Source organism: Giraffa tippelskirchi, chromosome 10 (genome assembly GCF_054371585.1).
Source record: "Giraffa tippelskirchi isolate mGirTip1 chromosome 10, T2T-mGirTip1v1.2.pri, whole genome shotgun sequence".
NCBI classification, from domain to species: domain Eukaryota; kingdom Metazoa; phylum Chordata; class Mammalia; order Artiodactyla; family Giraffidae; genus Giraffa; species Giraffa tippelskirchi.
This window is the reverse complement of record NC_137284.1, coordinates 12118130-12139893: the sequence shown is the minus strand read 5'-3', so window position 1 is coordinate 12139893 and position 21764 is coordinate 12118130. Positions and strand designations below refer to the sequence as shown.

Genomic DNA, 21764 nt, shown 5'->3' with positions numbered 1-21764 from the left:
CCATCAGGGTGGGTCTTAATCCAATCAGACTGATATCTTTAGAAAAAAATATTTTTATGCCTTTTGAAATTTTTATTTTGTTTTGGGGTATGGCCAATTAACAGTGTTGTGATAGTTTCAGGTGAACAGTGAAGGGACTCAGGCATGCATACACATGTATCCATTCTCCCCCAAGCCCCCCTTCCACCCAGGCTGCCACGTAATATTAAACAGAGTTCCATGTGCTCTATAGTAGGTCCTTGTCAGTTGGTTATCCATTTTAAATATATCAGTGTGTACACGTCCATCCCAAATTCCCTAAGTATGCCTTCCCGCCCCCGCCATCCTTCCCCCTGGCAACCATTAGTTCGTTCTCTGAGTCTCCTTCTGTTTTGTAATTAAGTTCATTTTTATCATCTCTTTTTAGATTCCACATATAAGGGACATCTTATGATATTTCTCAGAAGAAGAATTTTGAACCCACAAAGAGACACCAGGGGTGAACGTGCACACGTGAGGACTTAGCAAGAAGGTAGCCACTTGCAAGTCAAGGGGAGACGCCTCAGAAGAAACCAGACTTCCTGACACCATGAACTTCCACTGAGTCTGTGCTATCTGTTATGGCAGCCCTAGCAAAGCCATTCAGTTCAGTTCAGTCACTCAGTCGTGTCCAAGTCTTCGTGACCCCGTAGACTGCAGCACGCCAGGCTTCCCTGTCCATCACCAACTCACCGAGCTTGCTCAAACTCATGCCCATTGAGTCGGTGATGCCATCCAACTATCTCATCCTCTGTCGTCCCCTTCTCCTCCTGCCTTCAATCCTCCCCAGCATCAGAGTCTTTTCCAATGAGTCAGTTCTTCGCATCAGGTGGCCGAAGTATTGGAGTTTCAGCTTGAGCATCAGTCCTTCCGGTGAATATTCAGGATTGATTTCCTTTAAGATTGACTGGTCCAAGGGACTCTCGAGAGTCTTCTCCAATACCACAGCAAACCTGTACACCGCCAAAAATGCATAACCTGCCTCTAAGCAGGAGGGGAACCCAGACAAACCCAAATGAGGGCCATGCTGCAAAAGAATTGGCCTGAAGTTCTCAAAAACATCCATGGTATGAAAGACACAGACAGAGGGACTGTCCCAGATTGGAAGAGGCCCAAGGAACATGATCCTGACCTTGGACTGGATCCTAGTTTGGGGAAAAAAAAACACTTCCTCCTTTGCTGTAAAAGTGTGAGGACAATTGGTTAATTGAATAAGGTTTATAGATTAGACAGTTGTGTCGTACCATTGTTGATTTCTTGATTTTGATATTTTGACTGTGGTTACTTTTTTTTTTTTTTTTAAGAAATACACACTGCAGTATTTGTGGGTAAAGGGTGAGGGGTCAGTCATGTCTGCAACCAGCTCTCTCATGGCGTATGGAAGAAAGTGCGTGTGTGTGCACGTGTGTGTGTATGTACAATCTGAGAGAAAGTGAGTGCTAAAACAAATGTAGAAAGAAGTTAGCAATGTTTTGAGGAATCTGGATGAAGGATGTTTCGAACTTTTCAGTAAGTCTGGAAGTATTTCTTTTTTTTTTTTTCGGGGTATGCTATTTTATTAACATTTAAATTTCACCAAGTTTTCAAGTATATGCTAGCCGGATGTTCACATTTTGAGATGAAGATAAAATGGACAAACAGTTTTAAAGCTGCTATGTATTTTAACACTGCACAATATATTCATCAACTAGACAGTCTAGAAGTGGTGTAATATACAATTTGGAGTACAAGTATAGGGACAAGTCCTGGAACTGAACAGAGGTCCTTGGTTGCTGACAGAACCTCCCCTTGACTTCAAACTTGAGACAAACCCAGGAAATATGTCAGTATTCAAAAACCACTGAATTCTGAATAAACAGTAGCAGGATAGATTTATTGTTGTTTTTAGCCACTAAATTATGTCTAACTCTTTGGGACCCCATGGACTATAGTCCTCCAGGTTCCTCTGTCCATGGGATTTCCCAGGCAAGAATACTGGACTGGGTTGCCATGCCTTCCTCCAGGGGATCTTCCCGACCCAAGGATCTAACCCGTGTCTCCTATGTCTCCTGTACTGGCAAGCAGATTCTTTACCACTGAGCCATCAGGGAAATTTCCACTGGATAGACTGGCCAGAGTCCGTTCGGACTGTGAGGGCCTGTCTGAAGCAAGCAGGGCTGGAAGGAGACTGCAAATGTTACAGCTGCAGTCCAGGATTGGTAGATGTGAGTGGCCATCTTCTAAAAATGGCCGATTTCCAAACAAGTTCCTAAGATGTTTTTCCCAAACAGAGTGAAAATATTTCAAAATAGGAAGCTGAAAAACTCCATTGTCCCAGGAAAAATTCAGCTCAGTAGCCCTTTCCCACCACCACTTCAGCCACCTCTCCTCCCATTCCCAGCCAGCTTGATCCCACTGTTCCCCCAGCTCTCTATGCCCTGCTCCCCAAATTCCTTCTGCCTCAACACAGTAACCTCCACAGCACCCCCAGCATCCACCGGCTTCCCGGCCACTGCTCAGGCAACCTGTCCTCCAGAAACACACCTTCAGCCCCACCCCAACTGACACCCCACCTCTGGGTTCACAGCCTCCACCTGCTCTGAGGCCAGGGCCCTTAAGCCACCGAGCTTCCCCTGAGCACAGGTCGCAGGAAAAGTTAATCATTGCCAAGCATTCAGTCATTACTACTAATGACTTATCACCCCCAGTATTTGTCTCTCTCAGTCTCTCGCCCACCCTGCGAGGTAAGCGTTTTGTGTGTGCGTGTGTTTGCTCAGTCGTGTCTGAATCTTTGCGACCTCCTGGGCTGTAGCCTGCCAGGCTCCTCTGTCCCTGGAGCTTTCCAGGCAAGAACACTGGAGTGAGTTGCCATTTCCTACTCTAGGGGATCTTCCTGACCCAGGGATCAAACCCAAGTCTCTTGTGTCTTCTGCATTGGCAAGTGGATTCTTTACCACTGTGCCACCTGGGAAGCCCACCAGCCACAATTCACAAACTGGAAATAGGAGCTAAGAAAGATGATGTGTCCCCAGTCACAGTGCAAAAGTGGTGGGGCTGGATCACAACCAGACTCTAACTACCCAGCCACGTGTCCTTCCTGCTGCTGTGAATTATTAATATGATGGACTGAGGTGGACTAACGCTCACTGAGCTGGACTCTGCTAGGCCCTGCGCTAAGGCTTCCAGGTGATGAGGAGGGTGACACCCCCTTCCTTGGAGGATGGGGAGGATGGCCGGTAATGAGCTAATTCAAGGGGCCCTGGGACTGTGTTCAGTGAATGGGAAGCAGCCTAGTCTGTGAACCGGGCTTGTTGTTGTTACCGGACTTTCTTAGAACTGTCCTAGATTTTCAGAAAACCCGAGAGGACAGCACAGAGAATTCCTGTATATCCCACTCTCGGCTTCCTCTGTAATTAACATCTCACATTAGGATGGCACATTTATTACAATTAATGAACCAATGTTGACACATTGTTATAACTAAAGTCCATTTCCTTAGCTTTTACCAAAGGTCTTTTTATGTGTCAGGCTCCCAGGCAGGAGGCCACATTATTCAGTTGTCTGTTCGTATTTGTCATCGGTGGTATTAATGACCTTAATCCCCAGGAGACCTCTACGAGGTACTTCTCCTCCTAAGAGTGGAGTCTTCCTAGCAGAGCCCAACGGCCTCTGGCTTCACCCTTCACCCATGACTCATCCCTCCATCCCTCTTTCTCGTCCTCCCTTTCCAGATGAAGTTGGGAACCGATTTGAGGTGAACAACTGCTCTGTCTGCTCTGGGTGACTGCCAAGCTCCAGGGGCCCCAGGGTCTTCTCTGTTTATTGCAAAGGCTGCCATGTGCTGGGGGAGACCCCATGGCTGGGAACCAGTGTCAGGTTGGAGAGGACCCTCAGGGACCAGGGACACATTGGAGCCCAAGACCACTCAGAGAGCTGGGGGGTGAGGGGGACTAAGTCCTGGGCACTGACTCCTCCTCTGCCTGGGTGCTGCTCCCCTGCTGTCGCCCCGCTCCTGCAAGATGGGCGCCCCCACCTGAGGGTGTTCATGGAAGCTGTGGGTTTTTTTCTTTTTATTTGACTGCTCCAGGTCTTAGTTGCAGTACACAGGATCTTCGATCTTCCTGGCAGCATGCTGAAAAGGAAGGAAATGAAGCCATTTATTGGAGGACAGAACTTCAGTGTGAAACTGAAAGCAATTTGACATTTCCACAAATTAATAAAATGTGTATGGTTGTTAGAATTCAATGTGTAAAACAGCATGCTAACTCTTGGTCGTGGCACGTGGGATCTAGTTCCCTGACCAGGGGCCGAACCCAGGCCCCCTGCACTGTGAACGTGGAGTCTTAGCCTCTGGACCACCAGGGAAGTCCCAGAAGCTGTGTTGCCTGATGGTCACTCTGATCCATCCCAAACCTGATCACATCTGGACTGCAGACTCCCACATGGCAGCACCCACCACATTCTTGCTTCCTGCCCCTCATTCCCATCCCCTCCACCGCACCCCAGAGCTCAGCTTCGCCCATCTCACCCTGCCTCACTGTCCCTCCACCCACCCACCCACCTCACCCTGGCCCGACCCTAACAGGGCGCCTTGACATACCATGGGGAGCGGCTGACAAGCCAGCTTACACGGGCGGTACACAGGACTCCTTGTGCGCTCACCCGGTCAGAGGCCTTCCAGAGGCTCGGACTGCCTGGCAGCCCTTTACTGGGCCCTACCAGGGCACTGCTCTCCATTTCCCTGGAGGTCTGCTGCCCACTTGGCTCCTTCTCCTGTCTTCAACACTCTTGTCCCCAGCCCTAGTTACCCTCCAACCCAGAAACAGTGCTAGGTGGCCTCCAGCACACCCCCTGCAGAGTGAGAAGGAGTTCAAAGGAAGCCTGTCAGTAGGCTGCTGCCATGACAACACTAGAGAGGATCCCTGTTACTGTGCCAACATAGGTGCCACTTTCCACACCAAGTGAGACCCTGGTCTCCCGAATGCTGAAGCAACAAGAGAAGTTTCTACCCCACTCTACCCCCCACTGATGCAACTGCTCCACACCTGGTTCCTAAGAGAGCCTGGTCCCCAGAATGGACCACAGAGATCTGTAGATGCAGCGACCACCTGTCCCAGCTTGCCTGATAATAGTTAATCTATCTTTACATGTACCCCTACCCAGAGATCTAGAACATCCCAGGATGGATGATAAATTACATGGTGACCCTACTTTTAGAGTATAGTTCACCCCTTGGCTGCCTGCATGAGAAAGTCTTTGGAGGCTTTCTGGAGTAACCAAGACATGAACGGGGAGTGAGAGCAGCCAGGTGTCCCCTCCGAGGCTGGCCCTCAAATGTGGATGGTCACCCAGCTCCTCCCCCCCACTGTGTCTGTGATGGACACGGAACCCCAAGGCTCTGGCCCGCCTCTTTGATTGGTCTTCTTCCCAGTGACTGGCCAGTGCTTCAAAAATGGCCACTCCTTCCTGGCAGTGTCCCAAGAAATGGCCTTGGTCCCTGCATGTCCCTCTCACCTGCTGTGACACTTTGGTCCAGGTAGAGTGGGGGCCGTGCTGGTGCCCAGGACCACCTGGTGGGAGGGCATTACCCAGCTGTCTCTTCCTACAGGTGGGTGGCACCCAGCTCATCCAGCAGAACCAGCTGGTGTCCAACATCAGCGTCTGAATTGGGCCACAGGGTTCAATCACATGGGATGGTACCCTCCTTGAGCAGGCTAGGCTGAGGGTGTGGATGTGAAGGGAGCACAGGTGAGCTTACAACAGGCTTTGGAGCCGTCTGGGTTCATGTCCAAGCTCTGCTATCACTCGCTGTGTGAACTTAGATGAGCTACTTACCTCTTCCCAGTCCCCCTCCTAGGCCTTGGCGATGCCTCTCAAGCAGAGCCGATGTGAGCATTAAACTGGGCCTGCAGGCAGAAGCCACCACAGGGCCTGAGGGGCCTGGAGTCCTCAAGAGAACACCCCTTTGTCTCTCCAGGAAATAAGCTCAGAAATGAAGCATTAAGAAGCTGAAAGTGTCCCCTTCCAGGTGCAGGAAGAAGCAAAGGCCATTGCCATTGCCTGATCTCTGGGCTACGACTCCACAGATGAGGCCGAAGATGTGTGCGTGCTCACTAGTCGTGTCTTTGTGACCCCATAGACTGTGGCCCGCCAGGCTCCTCTGTCCATGAGATTCTCCAGGCAAGAATACCAGAGTGGGTTGCCATTTCCTCCTCTGGGGGATATTCCTGACCCAGGGATCAAACCCACATCTCCTGCATTGGCAGGTGGATTCTTTACCATCTGAGCTACCTGGGAAGCCCTGAAGCAGAAGATACCTGGGCCTGAAGCTCTGAGGGTGCAAGGCAGGGACGGGAGAGGGGCTGAGGGAGAACCTCTCATTGAAAGGGGCCATCAGGATCTGCTGACTTGGGTGTCGAAACCAGCCAGGAGCCCAGGATGCCAAGGGGTAACCCCTGAGGATATCTGTGCTTGTCACACCTGCCTCTGAACCTCAGGGTCCAGGGTGGGGAACCATTGCCTGGTGAGGCTGCTCCTGGAGTCTGATTCCATGGAGCTCCGGCTCCTGCAGAGGCCAGATTCCAGTCTGGTCCTGGTGCTGCAGGACACCTGCAGCCTACCTAGCCTGCTCAAGGAGGGTACCATCCCATGTGATGGAACCCTATGGTCCCATCCAGACGCTGATGCTGGACACTAGCTGGTTCTGCTGGATGAGCTGGGTGCCATCCACCTGTAGGAAAAGACAGCTTGGCCACACCCTCCCATGGGGCAGTCCTAGGCACCAGCACTGGGCCATTCCCAGCTCCAACGCCTTCCGGCAGCCTCAGTGGCCATTTTGGCAGGGGAGTGGTGGTAATGCTGGAGAGTGTCAGGCTGCCTCCCCACCCTTCCACCTCTTTGACTTCTCTTTCCCAAGTGTCCTTTTGGTGATAGCTCAGGACTCAAATGGTGGTGATGGGAGGGCAGTGCTGCCCTTTGTCTCATTACCAGAGCTTCACTGTTACCACCTTTGCTCTCCTGGACTCTGGCTCCCAGAGAGTCCTCCTGTACCTATTGGTTCCCACTGGTACCCACCAGTCAGAAGCAGTTTCCCTCTCGTCTGCTCTTCATCTGCTAAGTGGGGATACCTGGTCACTGAATCCCTCCAGTTCACAGAGAGCTAATGCAGACAAAGGTCCCCAGACGGGGCCTGATCTTCCTGAGTGGTGTGAAGGGCAGTGAGCCCCGACCTGCAAACCACTCCAGAGGGAGGGAGGGAAATGCCAAATCAACCTAATCTGAGCTGGGCATGGTGCCCTAGAGTGGCCTCATTTCTGACTCTAGAAATGATGAGTTGAGCATAATTCTGCTTTGAATTTTTATTACATAGCTTCTTTGGAAGGTAAATATAGATACATTAAGGATATGTTTAGAAGTAGCCGAAATAGCTCAGTTGGGAGAGCATTAGACTGAAGATCTAAAGGTCCCTGGTTCAATCCCGGGTTTCGGCAATGGTTTTAGGTGTCACCACCAATGGCAGTTTTATTGTGCATCAAAGAATTGATGCTTTTAAAATGTGGTGTTGGAGAAGACTCTTGAGAGTCCCTGGGATAGCAAGGAGATTAAACCAGTCAATTCTAAAGGAAATCAACCCTGAGTATTCATTGGAAGGACTGTTGCTGAAGCTGAAGCTCCAATATTTTGGCCACCTGATGCAAAGAACCAACTCATTGGAAAAGACCCTGATGCTGGGAAAGATTGAGGGCAAGAGGAAAAGTGGGCAACAGAGGATTAGATGGTTGGATGGCATCACTGACACAATGGACATGAGTTTGAGCAAACTCCAGGAGGTGGTCAAGGACAGGGAAACCTGGCATGCTGTAGTCCATGGGGTCGCAAAGAATCAGGCATGACTTAGCAACTGAACAACAACAACAAGGGAATGTTTAGGTTTTTCTACATAATCTACAAATGGCACCATAGGACACTACTGTTTAACATTCGTTCTACCAAACAAGATACATCTTTCACATTAATATAGACTGATCTCTGTATATTTTATTTTATTAAGATTTATGTATTTATTTTTGGCTGTGATGGGTCTTCATTGCTTCACGTAGGTTTTCTCTAGTTGCCGCGAGTGGGGGCCCCTCTCTAGTTGTGGTGTGCAGGCTTCTCATTGTGGTGACTTCTCTTGTTGTGGAGCATGAGCTTTAGGTGTATGGGCTTCTGTGGTTGTGGTGGATGACTGGTGTGCTGGGATTTTCCTGCACCAGGCATTGAACTTGTGTCTTCTGCATTAGCAGATGGATTCTTAATCACTGGACCATCAGGAAAGCCCATTCCATCAGAGAAGCCACTTCATCACTGGTTACCACCTGGGAGGGTGGCTTAATAATCAGCTCTGCTGTGTGCTTCTTCTTGAGCCAAGAAATTCTAACCTGCTGGATGAAGGGGTATCTGTTAGATGGGCTGCTGAGGGCTGTGTTGTTAATTGCTAAGTTACTTCTGACTCTGCAACCCCATGGACTGTAGCCCTGCAGGCTCCTCTGTCAGTGGAATTCTCCAGGCAAGAATACTGGAGTAGATAGCCATGCCCTCCTCCAGGGGATATTCCTGACCCAAGGATGGAAGCCAGGTATCCCTCACTGCAGGCAGATTCTTTACCACCTGAGCCACGTGGGAAGCCTAGGAAGCTGAAGGTTGGTTCAGGTCAATTTCTCCTGCTTCTACTCCTTTTGGGAGCTGCCCATGTCCTTGTGTTTCTGGTAGTAGTGGTAACCTGACTCTCACCTCACCTTCAGTCATTGGTCATTGAGGCCAGGAACCAGACACCTGCTCTCCTGCTGTTGGTCAACACCAAGCAAAGAAAGAAAATCGACCTTCCCAGGGGGACCCTGCAGGTTGAGCCAGGGTGCTACCTGGTGTAGTGGTTCCTTCCCGCCCGGTCCTCTACTGTAGACGTGAGCCATCTAGAAGGAGGAAATCCAGGACTCCAAATATGTAAGCAGGACATGTGGCTCTGTACCTTGTGGGAGTGGGGCTGGTCAGTGTGCCTAGATCTCTCCCCACCTGCCTGGCCAGCAGCACTGTGAACCTGGGCTGGGTCCCAGATCCCATGTTCCTACCTCACTGCTTCCTGCCCGTGGCTCCGAGCCAGCCCCGTGCCTGGACCTTATTCTTGTCCTACCAGGTTTACTTCCTCTGCATCATCTCTGCCTGCCACCCCTGGAGACCTCAAGTACATGTAGATCAGGGATTGCAGGTGAGTCTAGGGTTGGGGACAGGATAGGGGATTCTTTGTTTTCCCATCTGCAGGCCTGTTCCTGGCTTCTGGGTCACATGGGGAGCAGGACAGCTGTGATCCTCAGGTCACCCCAGTGACACTGCTAAGCCCAGAGCATGGGGAGCTCTGCAGGTCCCTGGACTTTGAGGATTCCTCCAGGCAGGACTCCATGCTTGGGCCCTCAGGTACCAGGCCTTCGGGTCAGCCCTTCAGGCCTTGGGCCCCTGGGGTGTGCCAACAAAATGGGGAAGTTCTGGCTGTAGTGAGGGCAGAAGATGGTGTAACTGCATTCACTGGGGAACTAAGCAAAGGTAGTCATGGTCCACCTCATCTGCATCTCAGCTTCAGCTCTGCCCACTGTGATTACAAAGATCTGGGGTGGGGGACAAGATGGGAGGTGTCCTCGTCCAGCCCTCCATCCTTCAGACCCTTCTTTCTGGCAGGTTCCACCAGGAACTATAACCCAAGCCCTCTCCTCTGGGTAGTTCTCTTGCTGTTGCCCTGGTCTGAGGGGTTGATGTCTTCATGCGCCTGAGCCAGGCCAAGTCCAGAAGCTCCAAGAAGGCAAAGGAGGGTGAACAGGCTGAGTAGACCCTTATTTCAGCCTAGTGAAGGCGGGTATGGAAAAGCTACTGGTGATGACTGACAGAATCTTTCTTGTCTTAGACACTTGCTCCTTGGAGTCAGCTCTGTCTTCGCAGAATTGCGGCCTCTATTATGGGGTGGTGGCTCAGCGGTCAAAGAACCCACCTGCCAATGCAGGAGACATAAGAGACCGGTTCAGTCCCTGGGTGGGGAAGATCCCCTGGAGGAGGAAATGGCAACCCACTCCAGTATTCTTACCTGGGAAATCCCGTGGATAGAGGAGCCTGGCTACAGTACATGGGATCTCAAAGGGTTGGACACCATTGAAGTGACTAAACAACAACAATACATTTCATGGACAGAAGAACCTGGCGGGCTACAGTCCACAGGGTCCCAAAGAGTTGCTCATGATTAAGTGACTCACACACACATTATGCAGTAGACTCCATTGTCTCCCAGGACTGAACTGGGGAGACTTTGCCTCCCCACAAGGAAAGGCAGCTTTCCCAGGTAAAAGAAACAAAACGAAAGAAGGTGGGGGAAGTCAATTCATTGCAGAGTCAAAGAGCAGCCCTAACTGGGTATGGGGAACCTGGCAGGGCTAATGGCTCCGCTAAGGCTTGTCACCTTCCCGCAGATATGGGAGTTCTGACCTAGTGTCTGCAAAGTGTACTGCTAAGCTGCCATTGTGGATGAGGGAACCCAGAGTTCCCAGGGCCTGAAGAACTAGACTTGAACAAGCTCCTCCCAGCCCCTCTCTGAGCCTCCCAGCCTCCCATGGAGGATGCTGGCTACTTCTCCCATTGCCTGCTCCCCTTCCCCCTCCCTTGGTCCCCAAGACTGGTCCACACAGGGTTGGTCAGCACAGACAAAATGGCAGTCCATTGACCCTGATGCTTCCTGGTACCCCAGTGGCCATGGCCTTCGGACAGGTCAGTACCTGTGCTGACCTTCGTCTGCTCATATATGATGCGGGCCTTCATTGGTGATTTATCAGTGTAGAAAGGCCTTCTTTGCCATGTAGACGCTCTAAAATGGGAAAGGTAGGGCTGGGTACCTAACCCAACCTAGGCAGAGTGGGTAGGGTTCAGGCTCTGGCAGCTGGACAGTCTGGGAGGAGGATCTCGTAGGGAAGTCAAACTTGGCTCCAGACACCACGGTGCTGGAATCAGGTCCATGGCCTTGACACTATGCAGGTGCTCTCCAGCCCTGACCTACTCCATCTTTTCTGTGGTCAACATACTGGCTGAATACAAGCCAGGATGTTTGAGTTGTGTGGCTCTGCCTCTTATTAGCTGGGTGATGTTGAGTTATTGAACTCTTCAGGGCCTTAGTTTCCTTATCTATAAAATGGGAATAATACCTATCCCCATGGGGGTGTTGGATAAAATGGATTAGTAAATAAGAATCCTTAGAATATTGTGTGTATGCTAAGTCGCTTCAGTCGTGTCCGACTCTGTGCGACCCTAGGAACTGTAGCCTACCAGGCTTTTCTGTCCGTGGAATTCTCCAGATAAAAATATTGGAGCGGGTTATCATGCCCTCTTCCAAGGGATCTTCCCAAATCAGGGATCAAACCTGCATCTCTTTATGTCTGCTACATTGGCAAGTGGATTCTTAACCACTAGCATCACCTGGGAAGCCGAAACGGCAACATTTACTGAATGCTATTAACTGCTAGAATTTCTCCTCCTGCTGTCCCAAACCTAATGCTTACCAAATATTTTTTTCCTCCCTATAGGAGGACAAGCTGATAGCCCAAGTTAAGGAGGGGCTGAGGGAAGCAGCTGCCTCAAGCTTTTCCAGCAGAATAGAGCCCTCAGGCAGGAAGACACAGACCCTTGCTGTGGAAGTTAGTTAAGGAGCTCCCCTTAGCTAGACTGTTTACCCTCTGAGGCTAGGAATGACCTATACTGTCCAAACCGCCTGGCTTGTACAGGGCCTGTGGGCTATGCTCTTCAGGGTTAGTGTGAAGGAAGGATTCTCAGCTTTGTTGCTGCTTGGAGGAGCCAGGCTGATGTGCTTGCTCTAAGTGGTCAGGGATTCAGTTCCATCCAGGGCCAACTCTTCCTGCCACCACCCTCATCACTCAAGCTCATTGTGAATGTTTAAAAAGCCCGGGAGTGTGGTTCTGGGAATGGCACAAATGCTGTGTTTAAACCAAGTGTGAATCTACAGATTTCAATTGGAATCACAATGTATAGCTGACTTTTCTCTTTTCACTTTTTTCATGCAAAGGTAAACATCTTGTGTCATTGTTTATCATTTTTAACAGCTGCATTCTCCTCCATATCATGGTTGAACTATATATTTGATCTTATTTAAGAAAAACTTTTTAATAAAAAAAAAGTTTTGGCCAGGTAGCTTGTGTGATCTTAGTTCCCGGACCAGGGATTGAACTTGAGCCATGGCAGTGAAAGCACCAAATCCTAAGCACTAGATCCATGAGGAACTCCCTGATCTCCTTTTGATGGAAATCAAGTCTATTGTTAAGGATAACAGGTGTTGAATACAACTACATGCTACGTCGCTTCAGTTGACCCCATGGACTATAGCCCGCCAGGCTCCTCTGTCTATGGGATTCTCCAGGTAAGAATACTGAAGTGGGTTGCCATTTCCTTCTCCAGAGGATCTTCTCGATCCAGGGAGCGAACCTGGGTCTCTTGTCAAGTCTCCTGCATTGGCAAGTGGGTTCTGTACCACTAGAGCCACCTGGGAAGCCCGAATACAACTGCTGATGTGTGTAATTTTTTATACACCATTTTCTTGGAAGAAATTCTTGGAACTGCTGGGTTGAAAGCTACACCCCTCCTGACTGTTGGGCCCTGGCGATATATTGGTGCCTGCTCCCTCACAGCCTTGCCACCACAGATCATATCATTCTAAAGCTTTACCTATTTGAGCATCACTAGGTAAACAGCATCACTGATTCAAAATAGGTTTCTTTGATTAGAGGCTAAGAATTTTTTTCTTTTTCTAAATTTTATTTGCTGTTGTTTTAAATTGGCTGCACTGGGTCTCAGTTGCAGTTGTTTCATGCAGGATCTTTCGTTGATGTGTGAGTTCTCTAGTTGCAGTGTGCAGCCTCTGGAGCTCACGGTCTCAGTAGTTGCCCCGCTCGGGCTTTAGTTGCTTCAAGGCATATGGGATCTCAGTTTCCAGGCCACGGATTGAACCCCTGCATTGCAAGATGGATTCTTTTAATTTATTTACTCTTAATTGGAGGATAATTGCTTTACAATATTGTGTTGGCTTCTGCCATACATCAACATGAATAAGCTATAGGTGCAAGCTGGATTCTTAAACCACTGGACCACCAAGGAAGTCCCATGCCAAGAATCTTTTATAGTCTCTAATATCTCTCTTCATCTCTCTTATCTACTCTCCCAAGTTTGTCTCCTTGTCTGTTAAGAGCTTTCGAGAGTCAAGGGGTGGATATCCTCATCTTTTAAGTTTCCCACTGAGTTGGTCATGAATCTTTCTTCAAAAGGTCCTTCCATCTTGTTGTTTGAAAGGATTATGTAACAATGGATGTTGTTTCCCTTTTATTTTTCCTCTTTGAACTTGGCAAAGACCTTTGCTACCCTATACAGTCAGAAAAGTATCCATTTACTGTTTTGTGATGCTCCTAGATCAAAATGCAGTTTTACTACCGCAGTTGCATGTACACAGGCTCAGGATTTTGATGGTAGCTTTGGCAAGTGCAATTTCCATGGTATACAGACTTCTGTCAACACTTCCACGTCAAAGGATTTTGTTTGAAGAAGCAAATGTACAAAGAATGTGAACAACGAAGGCCCCTGCTGTGCTGTTTTCTGTGCTTTCCCTGTAAGGAAGCAGTCTAAGCTTTGACTTTCCTGATGTCTAAATCCAGTTCAGATCTGCCCAATTTAAAACTTCTTCCTTCCCTGAAACCACCTCCTGGTATGAGAAAGCACCTGAGCCTCAGAACAGTTGAGTCAGACCTGATGGGGTCGATAACGACCTATTTTTGCTGACCTGTGGCAGGAAGCAGAGCTGCTTGGCAGCCTGTCGGATTTTCTCTCTTCCTGCCCCCTGGGGAGAGGGCCAGGGGCTGTGCCAGCTAGGTGAGACCCATATCTCTCCATCTACACCAGGCTCCCTCATCCTGACACTGAGATTGTGGTGTGTATATGTACTTAGTCACTCAGTCGTGTCCTACTCTTTGTGACCCCATGGACTGAGTCCACCAGGCTCCTCTGTCCATGGGATTCTCCAGGCAAGAATACTCAGTGGGTGGCCATTCCCTTTTCCAGGGGATCTTCCAAACCCAGGGATCGAACCCAAGTCTCCTGCATCTCCTGCATTGGCAGATGGATTCTTTTACCACTGAGCTACCTGGAAGCCCACTGCTGCTGCTGCTGCTGCTGCTAAGTTGCTTCAGTCGTGTCCGACTCTGTGCGACCCCAGAGACGGCAGCCCGCCAGACTCTGCCGTCCTTGGGATTCTCCAGGCAAGAATACTGGAGTGGGTTGCCATTTCCTTCTCCAGTGCGTGAAAGGGAAAAGTGAAAGTGAAGTTGCTCAGTCGTATCCGACTCTTAGCAACCCCATGGACTGCAGCCTACCAGGCTCCTCCGTCCATGGGATTTTCTAGGCAAGAGTACTGGAGTGGGGTGCCATTGCCTTCTCCGCTGGAAGCCCACACTTCGCCTTAAATAGAAAGGAGAACACGTCACAGCCTGTTTCTTCAACTTAAGTAAAATTCAATTCTGTAAAGTGTGACTCCATGCCCAGACATTTCTGTAAAAAGGGTTTTACCTAAGGGTGCTACTCTGTTGCAGCAGTAGGAAGACCAGATAGCCAGATCAGTCTTCTGAAGTAAACAACTATATTTATAGTGTGTATTTAAAAACATGTTGTAACCATTGCTGAACTAATTTTTGTTTAAAGGCTATGCACAGAGGCCAAAAATAAAGTAAAAGCAGAACCTCTGGGAAGTGAAACCGGCTTCTATTCTGGGGATTTCTGCAGAAGCCTGGAGGTCCTGGGGTTCTACTTTAATGAGCACACGGACCACAGATCAGCCCCGGGGCTGCCAGAGACAGGGAGCTGAGAGGCAGACTTCCTATCCAAGCTGGGACTCAGGGGGCCACATTCTCAGGCCAGAGAGAAGGAGAAACAAACCCATTGCATGGAAGAGGACCACATGGGATCTTGCATATCTTGATCATTGTGATAAATGGATGGATGAATGAGAAAAAAAAATCTCGGCTGAGAATTAAGAGTATAATTCCCTTTTCTCTGGTCCAGATGCTTAGTCTAGGGCAGGGGTGAAGCCTCTCAAAAATTCAATCTGGAGAAAAATTCAAGGGCTGAATTTAACTTAAAGTGATCCCAGGGTGATAATTAAAGTAGTCCCTGGGCTCAAGAAGAAGCAGATAGAAATCTTGACTGAAAAAAAAAAAAAGATTTCAGCCAAAGTCTGAAAGAATTCTCAAACTCACAAATGAAACAAGCATTTCACAAGCCAAAAATCATAAGACACCATAAAAAAGAGTGAGAAGGCAAGGCTAACTGGGAAGATAGTTGCAACACATTGATAAGGGATTACTATCCAAAATATGTGTATATATATATATATATTTAAACTGCTATAAATCAACAGGAAAAAGACAATCCAAATAGGAAAACAGGCAAAGGCCTTTTGCAAAAGATTAACTCAAATGGCCTACCAGTGTATAAAAAGATGCTCAATCTCATTAGCAAACATGGATGTGAAAATAAACTTCAAGACACTATTACAGGATGTCCCCGGTGGCACAGTGGATAAGAATCTGCCTGCCAATTCAGGGGACACGGGTTCAATCCCAGTACAGGAATATTCCACATGCTGCAGAGCAACTAAGCCCATGAGCCACAACTACTGAAGCCCGTGTGCCTAGCACCTGTGTTGCCCAACAAGAGAAGCCTCAGAAATGAGAAGCCTGGGCAGTGAAACTAGAGAGTTGCCCCCACTCTCTGCAACTAGAGAAAGCACACGCGCAGCAATGAGGACCCAGCGCTGCCAGAAATATATAAATATAGCAGTGTGTACATGGCAAAAAAGAGATGCTGTTATATACACACCCCTCAGAGCAGCAAAAATTGAAAAATCAGAAAATATTAAGGATTGGGAAGGATATAGACACAGGTACACTCATCCTCTGCTAATGAGTGTAAACTGGTACAACCACGTTGAAACCTAATTCATCATTAGAGAACAGACTTATGATGGCCAAGGGGGAGGGAGTGTGGGAGAAGGAAGGACTGGGAGTCTGGGATTCAGTTCAGTTCAGTCGCTCAGTCCTGTCCAACTCTTTGAGACCCCCTGGACTGCAGCATGCCAGGCTTCCCTGTCCATCACCAGCTCCCAGAGCTTGCTCAAACTCATGTCCACCGAGTCGAGAATGGATAAACACCAAAGTCCTGCTGTATAGCACAGGGAGATATATTCAATATCCAGTGATAAACAATGAAAGTGAAAGTGTTAGTCACTCAGTCATGTCTAACTCTTTGCGACCCCGTGGACTACAGCTTGTCAGACTCCTCTGTCCATGGAATTCTCCAGGCAAGAATACTGGAGTGGCAGCCATTCCCTTCTTCAGAGGCTCTTCCCAACCCAGGCATTGAACCCAGGTCTCCTGCATTACAGGCAGATTTTTTACCATCTGAGCCACCAGGGAAGCCCATGATAAACCACGATGGAAAAGAATATGAAAAAGAATATATAAATATATGTATAACTGAATCACTTTGCTATACAGCAGAAATTAACACATCATAAATGAACTACACTTGAATAAAATAAATTTTTTAAATTGTCATTACATATCATATATAATATGATATATATATAATCTATATGATATGTGATCTATATAATAAAACCTCCCCTAGGTTAATATCCTAGGGAAAGCCCTTGCACCAGAATGCTCACAGAAGCACTATTTATAATTGCAAAATAACTGGAAATCTCTATGTCCATTATCGGGCTTTTTTGGAGAAGGAAATGGCAGCCCACTCCAGTATTCTTGCCTGGAGAATCCCATGGACAAAGGAGCCTGGTGGGCTCCAGTCCATGGGGTTGCAAAGAGTCAGACATGACTGAGAGACTCGCACACACACACTGGTGGCTCAGACAGTAAAGAATCTGCCTGCAATGTGGGAGACCTGGGTTTGATCCCTGGGTCAGGAAAATCCCCTGGAGGAGGGCATGGCCACCCACTCCAGTATTCTTGCCTGGAGAATCCCCATGGACAGAGGTGCCTGGCGGGCTACAGTCCAAGGGGTCACAAACAATTGGACACGACTGAATGGCTAAGCGCACACATGTCCGTTATCAACATTAGGACATATAAGGGCAGTGTGGAGTATTCCTATATTGGGGTTCTGTGGTGAATGACATATAAGGGTTAACCTGTCCAAGTTTATCCCTTGCAGTCTGGCCTCCCAGGAAAGGAGTTGGCCTCTTATCTCCAAGGAATCCAGCCACTGCCAAGAGCCTAAGGCACTGATCATTACAAAGCTTGGACCCCGGCCCCTTAATTATGTCAGAGGAGGGAGCTGGTGCTTCTCCAACCATGAATGCAATGGGTGAATCCTGCTGCCTGCTAGTCACATCACACAGCTGCAGCAGCATGCTTTGGACCTAGATTCATGGTCATTTCAGGGGAAAGAGCTGGGACAACCACCCTCACCACTGCCCAAACCCAGTACAAACAAGGAGCTGGCAGATTAGGGCCAGAAGCAAGGTTCTGCCACATCATACTGTTACTGTATCCCTTCCCCTGAGGACAACAAAGGAAAAGCCGTGCTTCCCAATCAACGGACTCAAGGGCACCTCAGCCTGATGGTGGGAGTCCCTCTCCTGGAGTACCCTGCCCAGAATGAATACCCCCTGGGGGCCTGGCTGTCTTCACTGAATGCTGTTGCAGCAACGTGGGGTGGGGAAGGGGTCGAGGCTGGGCGCAGTGGTTCTGTTTGGCCACTTACCCTTGTTGGCAAAATAGTTAAGAACTACAGCTATGTGAGAAGTCTCTTGAAAGTCCCTTGGAGAGGAAGGAGAGCAAACCAGTCAGTTCTAAAGGAAATCAACCCTGACTATTCACCGGAAAGACTGATGCTGAAGTTGAAGCTCCAATACTTTGGCCACATGATGCAAAAAGCTGACTCATTGGAAAAGACCCTTATGCTGGGAAAGACTGAAGGCAGGGGTGACAGAGGATGAGATGGTTGGATAGCATCACTGATTCAATAGACATGAGTTTGAGCAAACTCTGGGAGATAGTGAAGAACCGGAAAGCCTGGTATGCTGCAGTCCATGGGGTCGCAAAGAGTTGGACATGACTTAGTGACTGAACAACAACAGCTAGGAGTGTCTGTACTGATAAGTCTCAAGAACAATGTTGAATGGATAAAGTCAAAGATTGCAAGCTGAATGATTGCAGTTATACAAAGTACAAAAATCAGCAAAAAAAAAAAAAAAAGGAAGAAAAAATAGATTGTGGCAAAATTATAAAAGCAAAGATATAGATAGTGGCATAAATATAAAACCCCATATCAGGGTGGCAGTTTCCTCTGCCACGTAGAAAGAGGGATGTGTTTGCGGAAGGGTGCACAGCAGGCCCCCAGTGCTGTCTTTCCTAAGCTGGGTGGAGCGTACGAGGGTGTTTATTATCCTTTAAACAGAAAAGATATGTTTTAGACCCTTTTGAATGAATGTTTCACAATTAAAATTTAACAAAACTTTTAAAATGTGGGTTAAAGACCTGTTCCAAATTTTGAAACTCTTCAGATGAGATCTTAAGACTTCAAGCTGCTGATTGAGACTGGCTGTCTCCCAACCTGCCTTAACACAATCTGTGGGGCATTTCCACACATCCTCCACACTGTCTCCCACCCCATCCCCGCTCCCTCCTCCCTCCTAACTTGGGCGAAGTAGTGGAGCTGCCAGAGCCTCTCCTTACAACAGCCACCCCTACCCTGGGACAAGCTAGGGAATTTTTACTTCTCCAAAATGTGCCTACGTCACCTCTCCCCAGATTTACCTGCCTTTCAAAAAAGCTGCACCCCATCTTCTGCATTGGCATCTCTATCCGAAGTCTACAGCCCAGGGTTGTATCACCTGCGTGCTCCCACCTCCCTGCCTCATCATGTTGCACCTTGTATCACCAGAGCTTATTTAATGGAAGACTTCAGAAGGCCTTGCGGGCCCCACTTTTATAACACAGGTGTGGATTCCAAGGCCACCAGGGCCAGCAGTGTCACGCCAGTGCAGACAAGAGCAGGGAAGAGAAGCAGCCAGCTATGGGGGCTTCCCATGAGGCATGTATCAGCTCAACAGCTCTGTTTGATTTGAGGCACCACTAACTCAGTTTTATACACAGATGATATTAATAATCCATCACATGCTCTGTCGAGTCTGACTCTTTGGTACCCCATGGACTGTAGCCTGCCAGTCTCCTCCGTCCATGGGATTCTCCAGGCAAGAATACTCAAATGGGTTGCCATGCCCTCCTCCAGGTGATATTCCCGACCCAGAGATTGAACCTGCGCCTCCTGCATCTCCTACATTGCAGGCGGATTCTTTGCTGTTTGAGCCATCAGGGAAGCCCACAGCTGCAGAAGCAGACACAAAGACATAAGTCGTAGAAAGCTGTAATGCTGGGATTCAAATCTAGCTTCTGACACCAGAAAGGTGAAAGTGAAAGTCGCTCAGTCATATCCGACTCTTTGCGACCCCATGGACTATATAATCCATGGAATTCTCCAGGCCAGAATACTGGAGTGGGTAGCCTTTCCCTTCTCCAGGGGATTTTCCCAACCCAGGGATTGAACCCATGTCTCCCACATTGCAGGAGGATTCTTTACTGGCTGAGCCACAGAGGAAGCCCAAGAATACTGGAGTGGGTAGCCTATCCCTTCTCCAGGGGATCTTCCTGACCCAGGAATTGAACCGGAGTCTCCCGCATTGTGGGTGGATTCTTTACCAGCTGAGCTATCAGGGAAGCCCTGACACCAGAGCCCACACCTAACCAGAGCCCTACACTCCTGCAACATCACAGAGCTGCCTGCTCCTGTCTCAGCAGATGCTGTGGCAGCAAGCTGTCTCTGAAGCCAGTTTAAAATCCCAGCTCTACTATAATACTTACAGTTTTCTGTCTGTGGAATGCAGATGATAGCGCCTGACTGTGGTACTGAGAGCTGGGTCCTGGTGCCACTGTTACCGGGGAGACTAGTGTAACTATAGTGCCCCCAGGTGGCTGCCTTGGTCAGTGCCCCAAGGCCTAGCAACCTTCAACAGCGGAGGCACAGGGGTGCGTGTGGGGACTGGGTCCTCATGCATGGACAGGTCCAGTTGGATCGTCAAAGGGCTAAAGTTCACGTAGGATGCAATAAGCATTAATTACAAAAATTCATGAGCCTAATGACAAGGGCCCAGAAAAGGGGAGCCTCTTACGATCTATCGACTGAAATCCAATTCCAAGATTCACCTTCAAGGCAGAGCTGAAATCTAGAGACGTGGCCAGAGTGACAGCTCCCATTCCATTTTGGCTGAAATATCCAAGTCTGTCATCCATCCCCCCGCCCTTCTTCTTTTGTGTTCTGAGGAGAGACAGACCTGGGCTTTGTTCGAAGCCCCAGAGTTGAAACTGTCTGCTTCTTAGCACCAATGAATTGAATGCCAGCAGAGTACAGGGTGCTGCCTTCAAGGAGATTAAAACCTAAATTTTAATAGTTAAGAGACAAATGCATAAACACCTCCAAGGTAACGGGGTAGCGACATGGCAAACGCCATGAACCTAGGCTGAGTGAGGACACTCGCCTGGCAGGGCAGGGACCCCAGGGAGAGTAAACAGCAGAGCAGTAAGAAGTAAAAGCAGCAGCAGCGGTTAAAATATATACAGCATTCACCGCGTTCATCAGTCCAAACACTGCTGCTGCTGCTGCTAAGTCGCTTCAGTCGTGTCCGACTCTGTGCGACCCCATAGATGGCAGCCCACCAGGCTCCGCCGTCCCTGGGATTCTCCAGGCAAGAATACTGGAGTGGGGTGCCATTTCCTTCTCCAGTGCATGAAAGGGAAAAGTGAAAGTGAAGTCGCTTAGTCGTCCGACTCTTAGCGACCCCATGGACTGTAGCCTACCAGGCTCCTCCATCCATGGGATTTTCCAGGCAAGCGTACTGGAGCGGGGTGCCATTGCCTTCTCCGGTCCAAACACTGCTCACACACTAACCTACTTAAGCCTTGTTGTTCAGTCACTAAGTTGTGTCTGACTCTTTGAGACCCCATCTCTAGCCCGCCAGGCTCCTCTGTCTGAGGGTTTCCCAGGCAAGAATACTGGAGAGGGTTGCCATTTCTTTCTCCAGGGGATCTCCCCAAACCCAGGGATTGAACCTGTCTGCTGCATTGCAGGCAGATTCTTTACCACTGAGAGAGCAACCAGGGAAGCCCATCTCAGCCTTACAGCATCCCTAGTAAGTACACTATTCCCATCTTAACACTAAAAAGAGATAAGTTAATCAATCTGCCCATGGTCCTACTCTACTAAGTGCCAGAGCTGGGATTCAAAGCCCAGAGTGTGTCCCCAGGCTCACAGAGCTCACTTTCTACCCTGGACTGCCGAAACAGTCCATGAAGCCCCATGGGGGTGCAGGAAGCTGCCCAGTTGCTGGACAACTAAAGACAAGGTTGTTTCAGGCACAAAATGAGACAATGTCATCTCACATTCTTTCCCACCACGTTCCACTGGGACTGCTCTTCCAAAGGGTACTGATGACCTCCCAAGGCTACACCCAGAGGCATCACACTCCAGCCATGCTTGGCTTCCTGAACCTGCAGCATGCATCTTGACCTTCCAGCCTGGGAACCTTCCTTCATCTGCAACACTCCTCCCCTTTAGCTCCCATCAGTTAC

General features: G+C 48.9%; 1 protein-coding gene and 1 non-coding gene across 2 annotated transcripts; both read left to right on the top strand.

Moving 5' to 3' along the window:
* The first annotated feature begins 3226 nt into the window (after window positions 1-3226).
* On the top strand, window positions 3227-9853 carry ZP1 (zona pellucida glycoprotein 1). Its single transcript, XM_081531139.1, is given in 12 exon segments — window positions 3227-3233; window positions 3828-3848; window positions 4014-4051; window positions 4802-4883; window positions 4886-4939; window positions 5429-5490; window positions 5534-5693; window positions 6495-6597; window positions 6776-6854; window positions 6931-7063; window positions 9295-9447; window positions 9774-9853. Coding segments are annotated over 12 exon segments (972 nt in total).
* TRNAF-GAA (transfer RNA phenylalanine (anticodon GAA)) lies at window positions 7415-7487 on the top strand. The gene has a single exon. It is a non-coding gene; the product is annotated as a tRNA-Phe (tRNA).
* Window positions 9854-21764: the final 11911 nt, after the last annotated feature.